This window comes from Monopterus albus, unplaced genomic scaffold (assembly GCF_001952655.1).
Source record: "Monopterus albus unplaced genomic scaffold, M_albus_1.0 scaffold126.1, whole genome shotgun sequence".
NCBI lineage: Eukaryota > Metazoa > Chordata > Actinopteri > Synbranchiformes > Synbranchidae > Monopterus > Monopterus albus.
In genome coordinates this window covers 3,082,034-3,094,267 of record NW_018128006.1, presented here as the reverse complement: position 1 = coordinate 3,094,267, position 12,234 = coordinate 3,082,034, and the positions used below count along the sequence as shown (strand labels likewise).

General features: G+C 39.6%; 1 protein-coding gene across 1 annotated transcript in view; it reads right to left on the bottom strand.

The window, feature by feature from the left end:
• The window catches only part of ajap1 (adherens junctions associated protein 1), a 45,193-nt gene extending 35,982 nt beyond the window's left edge, over positions 1 to 9,211 (bottom strand). Inside the window, exon 1 of the mRNA XM_020612504.1 lies at positions 8,387 to 9,211. Coding sequence (XP_020468160.1) covers positions 8,387 to 8,415 — 29 coding nt within the window. The 5' untranslated portion in view covers positions 8,416 to 9,211. The remainder of the gene's footprint in view (positions 1 to 8,386) is intronic.
• Positions 9,212 to 12,234: the final 3,023 nt, after the last annotated feature.

The following is a 12,234-nucleotide window of genomic DNA, read 5'->3' as shown; positions in this document are numbered from 1 at the left end:
TTTGATTTGATTTATTCTTTCAAGCATGTAAAGACAGTTGATATGACAACACACATAATTTTACACATAATCCAATATCAATTAGCTTATACCTAGTACATGCTTGAATGGAGTAGGAAGAAGTCAGACTTATCCAGTCCTACCCCATAAGAGAGTCTGGCCCATAATAATCTGACTGTTGGAGAGGAGGGCAGCAGAATTGTACAGTACTGAAAAGCTGAGAAAGCCTCAGGTAGAAAAGCTCTAAACAACTGAATCTAATTAATGCTCTCTTCATAAAAGAGAAACACTATAACAAAGGGCACTACATGCACTCAAAACAGCCAATCCGGCCAATAGTTTTGATTATTATTACATAGATTTAAAGTGATACTTTGGTTTACAGATGGATAGAAGTAAAGCATGCACTCAATTAAAACTTCTGTAAAACAAGAGTGTGACATTTAGCTTTGTTTTAATTTTATTTTTACTGCACATTTCTTGTTCATTTAAAGTTCAGATACTGTTTCTGTAAAGTTACCCTTACTAAATGGACAAGGTTGGGTTCTTTCCCTGTAGAGCAAAAAAGAAAACAAATTGCCTACTGTATATGAGGATAGATTTCTCCTCCAAACCCCTTACTTCTTTAAAGTTTTAAAGGTGCAGCTGACAGATTCACTGGTGAGGAATTACAAGGACTGAGTTGGGCTGAGGGTTGTCAGAGTGGTCTAAGCAGAGTCGGGTTTGTCTGCAACTTGCAGTTTAGAGAGAAGAAGGGCGCCAAATCGGCTTCTCCTCCATTTTGCATTATGGTCTGTCACGTGCAATTGGATGCATCGGGGTGTTGATACAACACACTGCATCAAAGTTGAACTTTTTTTTTTACTTCAGTGCAGGGGACGACGTGTGGCCTTGTGCTGCACTCAGCTCAATGCGGGGCAAATATGTTCTTACACCACACAACACAGAAATGAATGGGTTTGATAACAGAGCCCAGCAACCACCGTGTCCTATCTGAAAACCCCTTTAATCATAATGGTGGTCCTCAGCTCACAATTAGTTGAAAACCCCTGTTTTAATGCATCAAATTATGCCATCAAAATTGGGACTGCCGTAATAGCACTGTTAAGAAATCAACTGCTGTCATGACATAAGTAACAAACATGACTGAGGCCTTTGGCACAGCATGCTACTATTCAAATCTAATCGTGGTGACTGACTTTAAGCATAACTAGGTAAAAGACTTTCAATCTTTGTGTTATTCGTAGTGGTCCAAAGTATTTACTAATGTTATAGTACCATATGAACATGTCCTGATTTCAGCCCGTTACCCCTCTATGATGTACAGTAATGAACTGATCACTAAAATATTACAAGAAACCTCAGTCTAGTGTAATCTTGGTGTCTCTTGTGAGGTAATGCTTAAACTGACCGGAACCATCTCCACTGGGACAAGGAAATAAAATCCATACAAAGGAGGGTAATCATGCAGTTTGAAAGAAACACCCAACTGTCATTTAGGAAAATATCGAGCCATTACTAAGGCTGAACTTCTCTGAGAAATGTGTTACTCATATAAGAAATATTGCAGGGCTGCCTTTCCAGACCGATAAACTCAATAAACTGTTAATGATAAAGCAAATTGAAAATGTCAGTAGGTATACAAAACGCTGAAAGGAATTCTCTGCAACCCTGATGAATGGTGCTGCATATTGGATAGTTATGAATTATGAGGCTTACATGGCTTGTTCGATTATTTCATTTAAAACTCATTTTAGCTGGCACCTGGCCCACAGTCCTGGACACAATAGAATCTGTTGTGATACTGAAGGCAAACTTTATCACATTGTTCATATAGTCCTTCACATTTTGTCAGACTCAAAAGTAGATTCTTTACTAAAGAAAAGCCTATTTCATCATAACTGTCTGCAAGCCTTAATCTGAGTTAATAAGTTCAAATGTTTGAGTTGAGGGAAAGAATGACAGTCAGCATATTTCTATAATCAGATACTGATGTTCTCACACAGTACAGCACGCAAAGCATTAGGACTTCTCCAGAGACAGCAGCACCTTTGTGATTCTCCATAATTTTCAAAGACAGTATCAAATTGTGCCAGCAGCTCAACATGAGCCATTAGCAAAATGCTCTATTGTTATTTTAATTCAGTTCTGCTCATTTTTCTTCCTTTGCTTGCCACTTTTTTCCACTCTCTCGTCTGCAGTTTTACACAGCTCTTTTCATAGATGAGGCTCTGGTAGCCTTTAGATTTCTGAGCAAAGGGGGGGGGCACCTACTGACAGCACCTACTGCGGGCTGTACTGTGTGAGAACATCAGTATCTGATCAGAGATCAGCAATGTGGTTATCCATCTGCCAGCACTTTTTGACTTCCTAGCATGTTTGTGGTTAACATCTCCAAACATATTTGTTCCTCCTGAAGATGTACATTTTTAAAAATTGGTCACAAATATATAGTTTCTTTTTGGGCAAAAAAAGCTAAATGACCCAAAACAGATGGGTACTGTGTAGTATTCAACTAATATTACTTACAAGTGTAGCATGTGTCCTGTTGTTTTAGACTTACAGTAAATCAAACATATGTTACATTTGTGAGTATTTAAAACAGCAGGAAGGTGTATGCCAAGTCAAATTACAGTGCCAATGATATTGTACTTGTAGCACTTGATAGCAACTCAAGGCTAAAATAACAATTGTACATTTCAAAGACATTCAATTGCAGTTTTAAATTGCTGTCCAGAAAAAAAAGAATGAGTTAAAAGGATAAAAGGTTTGATAAAAGATTTGTTCAAACCTAATGAGAGCAGACAGTTTGCAGACCAGGAACCAGGACCAGAATGGAAACAGCTATAAGGTTGCTTAATTCTTTGCCACATTTAATTGTGTATCATTGACCATTGTTAATAGGCTCAATTTACTGTTGGGTGTCATCTTTTATGGAATTTGTTGATAATAATAAAGTTACAGAATGTCACCAGCCATTTAACAATGCCTTATAATTATGGTTTCCAAAAGTGAAATGCTTTTTAGTTGTGTATGTGTGTGTTAATTTTAGACAAAGTGAATGTAATAACATACCTTCCTAATAATATCAATTATTAAATTATATCTGGCACAACTCTTTAAAGGGTTATTATAAGCCACTTGAAAGGGATTTCTAGATATTTAAATGTTCTACAGGTATGAGAAAAGTCTGCAAAAAAACAGATATTTAAACATTTTCACTCAGAAAAAATAAAGCTTGTGATACTTTGATATAATTATGACAGGATTATCCTGAAATTCTGGTGATTTACTGCTTTATCACCAATATGTAAGACTGTGTTTGCACTGGCACTGTGGAAGGAATTTACGATTCACGCAGTATAGCTGAAGGGGTTCATCTTCTGTCCACTAAAAGGAGGAGCCGTGATACCTCTGAGTCTGTATTTGCAGCATGCTGAATATGCAAATGTGCCTTTGTTGAAACTGAGGACTGTGCGCTCAAGCTCTCAGACTAAGCAACCAGGCAAACATAACTCAGCATGTACGCACTCACAGACACACATGCAAATGGTTCTGTGGTGACAAGACACAGGAACTGAATTCCCACTATGCTGTGTTTCTAATTTGTTGATTATGATGGCTAAATCCTCCTAGATCCTGCTCCAGCTATGTGACAGGCCGCTGATTTCACCAATGTGATAAGCATCGAGACTGGCCATGTGTTCACGATCACTGCTCTCATCTCCCACCAAACAACAACAAAACACTAAAAACACAATTATATTCCTCAGGTATTCCGCTTCTTTGAACAATATCCTTTGTGCAATTACACATTTCAACTCTTATTTTGAGTCTAAGAAATCAAAATTAAACACTTAGAGTTTGCTTCTATAGGACAGAGGCAGTTTATCACATTCAAACACTGACTGCCTCAGTTATTTATTATGCTGCATAATATTTTCTTTGTACATCAAAATGACCTGTATGGAATTATCACTACATGTCGGTTGTGTTTTTTTTAATATCAGCTACATGTGGTTGTGTTGCTTTGACAAGTACGGCCTCTGAGGTGTAGCTCTCCACAGTAGATATCCAGTATTAGGGAGATAAATACCACAGTTGGCTCTCCAAAGAGTTGCAGAGATTTATGGATTGCTTCTCTGCAGCAGGCTTCTGGAGGCTAATATTCTATCAAATTTTTCAAATATTTTGGTAGTGTGCAACGCACACACACAAATACAGACTCCAGCCATGCTTGTAAGGCTGAGCTGCAGCAGCTACTTTTATCGTTATAATGTAAGAAATGTTGCATTGCAGAGGTCAGAACATAATTTATAGAGGAAAAAAAACTGAGGAGAAAAAGGGTGCAGTGTGTATATGTCTGTGGATTGAGGGGGGCATGGAAGCAACAGATGTAACAGCCAAGGGTGTTGCACCATCCTTTTTAAACCTCCCACTGAACAATGTCCTCCACCACCACATGCTCAGAAAGATAAACAGGGCTGTAAAGAACATGGGAAAATCAATCATATCAGTCCAACACTGTCAAAGATTTCATTTCACCTTCTGGCACAATCCGCATCAATTACCACTGAGTGTTTGGGAACAAAATTTAAAAGAGGGCTGGGCTTTCTTTTGTTCATTTTAGTGGAAAGTGGTCTGCTGAGAGATGCCCCCGCAGTTGGAGAAGGTCACTTAGTGGGAAGGGCCATGACGGATAAATCTGATCCGTTGTAGAGGCAGTATTGATCCAGCAAAAGCTCACTATATGAATCAGGCATGGGCTTCGTGCTGTTAGTTTCCTCACTCTGTGTGATGGATGTGCAATGCAAACATGCTCTCACATGTAGCCCAAACTGGACAAGCTGGTCATTAAACTCAATCAGACTGAGGCCTGCTGGTACTATGCTAGGAGTTTCATGGGCCCTGAATGTGGGGGTTAAGTATAGAGAGGAAGAGGTGTTACTAATGGCCCTATTAACCGTAACCACCATAACCACGTAACTCACAGGAAACCTGTGACTTTACTGTAAACTGATCAAAGTACAACAATACTTCCTGTTATAATCTAATCTGAATTTCCAGTTCTCAAAATTATCATTAAGGTTAGACTCACTCCTTAAGCTGTCAGCCTCTAAAACCTGCATGAAAAGCTGCCTTATGTACAGTAGCTGCTGGGCCACCTCTGCACATCAATTAGTTTTGACTGTTTTCAGTGGTGAGGCTTTTTGTCCCATGATTCGCTAAAGCCTATTTCACAGAAATTTCAAGTCCATAAAGGAAACTATACTTATTATCCCTGTTAATGAAAATCTACAAATACAGTAACAGTGATTTATATTGGTTTTCATAAAGCTATATAGGCTTGAACTCCAGTCGTCTCATTTCAAACATGTACTACGTAGTGGGGAAAAAGCAGCCATGCTCCAATTCTGCCTATGTCTCCTCTCTGCTAATTGCTATGCCAGTCAGTGATGAGTCATTTATGGTTCACCCCTGTCCTTGGCAACAGCTAGTTTCTCTGGTCTTCTCGCATCTTTCTCTCTTATTGATATTTCTAGAGCGGTCAGATGAACCATCATCCACGTCTGGTTTGTCTCTTATGCTATTTCACAGGGACAACCTGTTTTGGTCCTTCTAGATTGAACAGACTGCTGAGCACAGGGTGTTTACAACACACACAAAGAGATAGACCCACACACACACACACACACACACACACACACACACACACACACACACATCTCCAGAGGATAGGATCTCAGAGAAGCAACACAGCCTATTTCACTGCAAATTAGGTTAATCACGCTCCAGAGAGGCCTAGTTAATAACCCTCATAGAGCCTATTAACATGGCACCTAAATCACAGGAATATCTGAATATCTGATGGCCCTTTACACAGTAATGCCACATTCAGCCATGGAGGTCTTGGTGGAGCTGGCTGTGAGGACAGAGCTTGGTCATACACACTACGCAGCTCTAGACTGATTATATCACACAAGAGCAATTGTTTTTCAATGGAGAAAACTCCTCAGTGCAGAGTATAATCTGTTGTGAACCCTGGTTCATTAAGCCAGTGATATTAATCAGAATTAGACTGTGAGTCGAGTCAGGCACAAAACCATTTTCCTTTTTACACGGGATAATACACAGAATACCAAGCATATAATCACCAGAAATATCAATATGATGGAATTACAGAGCTCGTATAGCTCAAGATTAATCAAAACCACCTTCTCTTTCTCTCCTATTTTATTCAAATATATCAAACTTATTTAGGCCAGAAAAAATGTGAAGGAACAGTAACCTGCCCTTAACATTCTTGTCATAGGCAAATGGAAGCAAACAAATGAAGCCCCCTGAAAGGCAGCCAGTGTCTCTTCCAGTAAGCTTTTGCAGCCCCAGTGTGTCGGGGCCTGATAGCATCTCCACTGCCTCAGCAATATGAGAGTTCACCATGGGGAACCTCAAACTGTGTGACGCCCATGAAAGACTGAACCTGGAGATGCCAGCTAAGGAGAGATGATCCCCTGCTGGTTAACCCTCAAGTGAGACACTCTCCAGTTTGAGCTTGTTATATTTTTGAACCACTGCACCCAGATCAGTTAATTTTCTTCTTTGAGATACATACGTATGTTTGAAACTTGAGAAACCCATGACTTTTACTAAAAATGTCACATTTGCTATTTTATTCCCATTTACAGGACAGGGTGGCGCGCACCTCCCTGTTAGCACATTTTTTTCTGTATCCTGAGCAATAGGTTGCACAATAGGGAGTGTTTAACTACACACATTATTCACATCAATGAACAATTTAATGATAGTAGTGATTCAAAAACAGGATTTTGCTTCATTTTTGACCCATAATGCTCCAAAGGTTTTAAACAAGCAACTGTGTTCCAAAAAACTACTTATTTAAACTGAAATACAATTGGTACTAAAACTATAAGTTGATTGATTAACAAGTTAACTGACAGAAAAACTAAGCAGCCACAATGCTGACCACTGATTAAAGTAATTTATCATGCAGAACCTTCATTGATTTCAGGCTCACAAATGTGAAGATCTGCACCTTTTCTTTTTATATTACTGCAAATAGAATATCTTTTGGGCTGGAATGTGACAGAAGACTGATGCTTAATTATCACCCAGCCCTAGTCCACAGGATGTCTTAATGAGACAGACTGCCCAGAATAATTGAATAGTAACTACAGCGGCCACCTTCACAAGCCTTGGTTTTATCCTTCCATCAAGCCTTCTCTCTCCTGTTCTGCTAAAGTCGGTGCTGTTGCCTTTACGCCCACATATGTAGTTTCTGTAGGTGGTCGGCTCTTTGTCTGTTCCAACAGGTACAGCATCTTTCTCTGCACAGGTTCACTGCTCATTTCTTGTTGTTGTTGTTGTTTTTTTTTTAAAAAGTTAAACTAAACCCATGGAGAGCAAGGATTTATCCCAGTAAAGATATCATCAAGTATAAATGACAATAACAAACAATACAAGCTTTTAGCCTGTGATCGAATATGGTGAGTTACTATGAATAAGCAACTTCAGTCCAGACAGCTGTTACCATTCATCCCACATCTTTGACATTCCATAGCTTGTCAGCAAGTAACAGGGAAATTCTTGAAGATGGAAATTGGTTTCTTTGTACCTGTGACCGATCCAGCAACATCAAGTAATATGTCTATGGCATATTTTGCCATTAGTCTGGGAGGTAAGCCATTAAGATGTACGTGTCTGTTAAGCATAATAAATGTACAACAGCAAATGCGCAGGAATGATTGCTACTGGTGGGAATGAGCTCTAGCAAGTGGCAAAAGAATCGTCTGACAAAATGACATTACCTCTAAAGCTATTTTATGCCATATGAATAAGCTGACGTGTAGCTTTTCCTAAGTTAGGAAACTGCTCTCCATAGTGCTTCAGCCATCACCCCGTCTATATACGCGTGTGTTTGTGGACATGTGTCTTGAACACGCGGTCGTGTGTTTATGTGTATGTGTGCTGCTTGCTCTGTACTGTTGGCGACCCCCAGCGTGCAAGACGCGAAATTTTGGATCATTTTCTTCCCCTAAACATCACAAAACATATAAAGCCTCCGCCTTAATATTCCCCAGTGTCAAAAGTACAACGGAAAATAGTCTTTGTATTTAAAGTAGGCTACTCTGTTACAACGGCTCCTATGTTTTGGGGGGTTTATCCAGACCGACCTATTGATAAATGTAGCCCAGTCTTCTATTCCAGCAGACTCTCATAACTTGCGGTGACGTAGATTAAAAACGGAGACAACATGTTGTCGACTGTGAAACAACATAAAACAACATCTACACTTTTCGGGCCCCTTCAACCTGCAAGCATTTCCTCATTTTGCTCATGAAATAGTCTAAAATTATTCGTGTCTTACCTGCGCGCAACGCTCCGTTTTATCCACATTTTTATCGACCGCCGAATCCTACTCAGTCCTCCAGGTATCCTCCCATTTAGATGGGTTTCGACAGTAGCTGACAGCAATACTCAAGTGACGGACCTTACTCCAGCTGTCATGAACGCAAACATTATTTAAGCCATATCCTTCAACGTTGCGCACATCAAATTCCTCCAATGCCGCTTCCAAATTCCACAAAAGAATAACGGGGCAATACTCGGGTATTTATGAAGTTGCTGGTCAGTTGTTCTGTTGACGATAATCTTCCTTATTATTAGTTAAAAGGAGAAGGGAACGCGCGTGCAGGCGGACAGGTGAGCGGGAAACCATAAGAGGTACCCTCAAACTTTGCCCTCGCGCAAATCTTTCATTTCTCCCCTCCTGGAAAATCAAAGCTGTAAGATGCGGAGACCAAAAACAAGAGTTTGCATCCTCTTCGCTGAGATGACAGCGCAGCTTCTCCTACATTGTTAAAAGATAAACGGCCAAAAGAACGGAGATGGAGGTGAGGACGTTCGGTTCTCTGAAGCACGGGGGAGTCAAGTCACCGTTGACAGGAGGTTCTCGTTATCTACTCACATCTCTAGAGGTGTTGAGGGCACGGCTGGGTTGGGTAAACAAAAAAATAAAATAAAAATAAATAGGTGCAACTGAAAAAGGAAGAGGGGAAGCAACGAAGGACAATCCTGGAGGATAAGAGTTGTTTCAAAGGAGTTGGAGAGAGGGGTGATGAGAGCATTAGAAAGGAGACGAGGCTGGTCCGTCTCCTGCTGCTCCTCTTCTCAGACTGACGAACGACCTGCCTGCTAAGCCCCACGCTGCCGTGACGTCATTTTAAAGCTAAACATGTCATGTGCTGGAGTTTTTCACGTCATATGGGTGCACACCGAGTGTCAGAATGGCCATGACAAGAGGCAGCTGTCCAGTACGGTACAGAACTGTACGGTAGTGTGGGACCGAGGCAAGGGCACATGAGCGTTGAGTGATAATTGCATGGGAATTTGTTGGAAATAAATCAGCAACACGTAGAGGATTGTGCCAGATGCACACAGTCACATTATATGGCAAATAGAACCTGCTGATAGAGCCACTGTGTCAAATAATATATGATGTAACGTTTGGTTTAGACATTCAAGGCTCCTGACAATTTGGCCTTCTTTTAGTCAAATATAGATTTGCTTAATTTATAATAACCTTTGTTGAAAATGTCCCAGCAGTCCTAAAAATGTAAGTGGAAACAGTTTTATTATTGTTGTAATTATTAATATTTTGTTTCTGGCAAATAATACCAATGGCACTAACAGCTCACACAAAAAAACTGGCAACAAAGCCTTTAAAATGAGCTGCCAATTAAAAAAAAAACACTGGAAATGATCAGAATAAAAATTAGCTAAAAATACAAGCTCAATTCAAGCCACAGTGAGTTGAATTTTAAGTAATTAAATTGTGTTTTAAGTGATTCCCATTACATATTTTTGTTTCTAAAACATTTAGTCAATCCCAGTGAAAACTAGTGCCGGCTGGTGTTTTAAGATCATATATTTTATGCCCTTGTTGCAAATGTTAATACCTCCAACCTAGTCAGATTACCATTGTGACGTCTCTGTAGAAGTGAGGAGTGTATTCATTCAGACAAGAAGTCACCGTGTTAAGATGCCGTCTGAGGTGTGTCTATTTCTTTGTCCTCCCGGCTACATAATGAGAAGGTCAGAATATTAGGAACACCTCTGAATACAGTCCAGTACAACACCGCCTTTAATTATGACTTCAAAAATAAATATAGTATTAAATGTATACATTTAATACTATATGGCCAGTGAGTGTACACTGTGATATACAGTATATATACTGTAGATGTGCAGTGTTAGCCATCAGGACCCATCACATCACCCTGAGCTTCAGAGTAGTAATAACTCCCCTACTTAACTGCATTTTCTCATATTATTTACCAGCTGTATGCTAAAGTGAAAAGTACTCTCTAATGGGGTGGGGGTGCTTATATCTACTATCTTTCTCGTAAGACATGAATACTGTATTAAACTATCATTCTGGGGACTATGTGCACAGAGTGAGAATGTGGCGGCCCCTCTTTTACACCTCAGAGTCATACCAGAAACATTACAGTTGTGCTAGCTGGATTTGGATTTGTACACATGGATGTGTACAAATTATCAGCATGCACTAGAAAGAGCTATACTGTGTTACGAGCCTGAAAAATGACCTTCCCTTTGCCTAAGGTGTGGTTCTGTGTTGTAGCTGTGTCAGGCTTTAGCTCACACTCTTCAGGATTGCTTTGATTGGTGTGCAGTTGCAGTCGCTCTTCTCCCAATCAGACAAACTGCAGCTGTTTAGAAAAATGACTGCTCTATACACGATGAGGCAACTTTCCTTCCCCGCTAATTGTTGCCATGAAGGGCACTTCTGTCAAATACCATCATTACTGCATTACTGTGTATACATACATACGGATCCAAGTGGATACCTCTGTCTCCATCAGTAGCTCCCCAGCAGATGGAAGCTGTCGCTCTCTCTCTGTCACTTCCTCTATCTCTTCCATTTTCATTCACACTCCTTCTCCCACATTCACTGTTTTGCATGTTGTCTTCCCATGTTGCATTTTTATGTAGGTATTCATATTCACACATTTGTTTCTGTTGGTTCATGCAAGATACAAAAGTGTGATACAGTGTGAACAGACTTATTTTACCTCAGAGATAGTCACAGGTTGTCATGCATGTCTAAGACTGCAGGAAGCTTCAGCTCACATGGACCTCAACGCAGCATACTAAACATCTGTTGTGTAAGCCATTAACACCCCACCACGAGACTGCGAATTAAAGGGAAGAGGGATTTGAGTGTATCAGATAAACTGGATTGAGTCACTCTCAGCAGCAGTTGTGGGTGCAGTTTAAGTGCAGGCTGAAATGAATGTAGCAGAGGGACTTTATGGCTGTGGTCTGTGGTGGCTTCACTGGAATCTCACTGGGCAAGAGTTCAGTCTACTGTATTCAGTACAAAGGTTGTCATGAAATAGCATTCCTTTGAAAACCACATATCTTACCCTGAAAAGCAGTAGAAAGTGCTTGTTGTAGAAATCAGATTTTAATCTGGATGAAATCTGAAGCACAAAATTCAAAGAGCTTTAAACAACAGGTTTGTGCAATACAGCATATCTCAGTGTTCATTTTCTTAATAATAATAATAATAATAATATAATAATACTATATCAATAAGAACTTTATTTTATTTATTTATACAAGAGGGCATACTTTATTTAGTATCATTTAGCAAAAGTGACAGATTAGCCAAAAGAACTGAACTGAAATCTAAAGCCCCTAGACAGAGATGGCAAAGATACACGCAGTTATTACTCAAGTAGAAGTGGGTACGGAAAGTATTCAGACCCCCTTAAATTTTTCGCTCTTTGTTATATTGCAGCCATATGCTAAAATCATTTAAGTTCATTTTTTTCCTCATTAATGTACACACAGCACCCCATATTGACAGAAAAACACAGAATGTTTGACATTATTGCAGATTTATTAAAAAAGAAAAACTGAAATATCACATGGTCATAAGTATTCAGACCCTTTGCTGTGACACTCATATATTTAACTTAGGCTCTGTCCATTTCATCTGATCATCCCTGAGATGGTTCTACACCTTCATTTGAGTCCAGCGGTGTTTGATTATACTGATTGGACGTGATTAGGAAAGCCACACACCTGTCTATACAGGTATGTGCCAAAAAATTAGAATATCAAGGAAAAGTCCATTTATTTCAATAATTTGTTTCAAAAAGTGAAACTTGTATGTTATATTAGTTC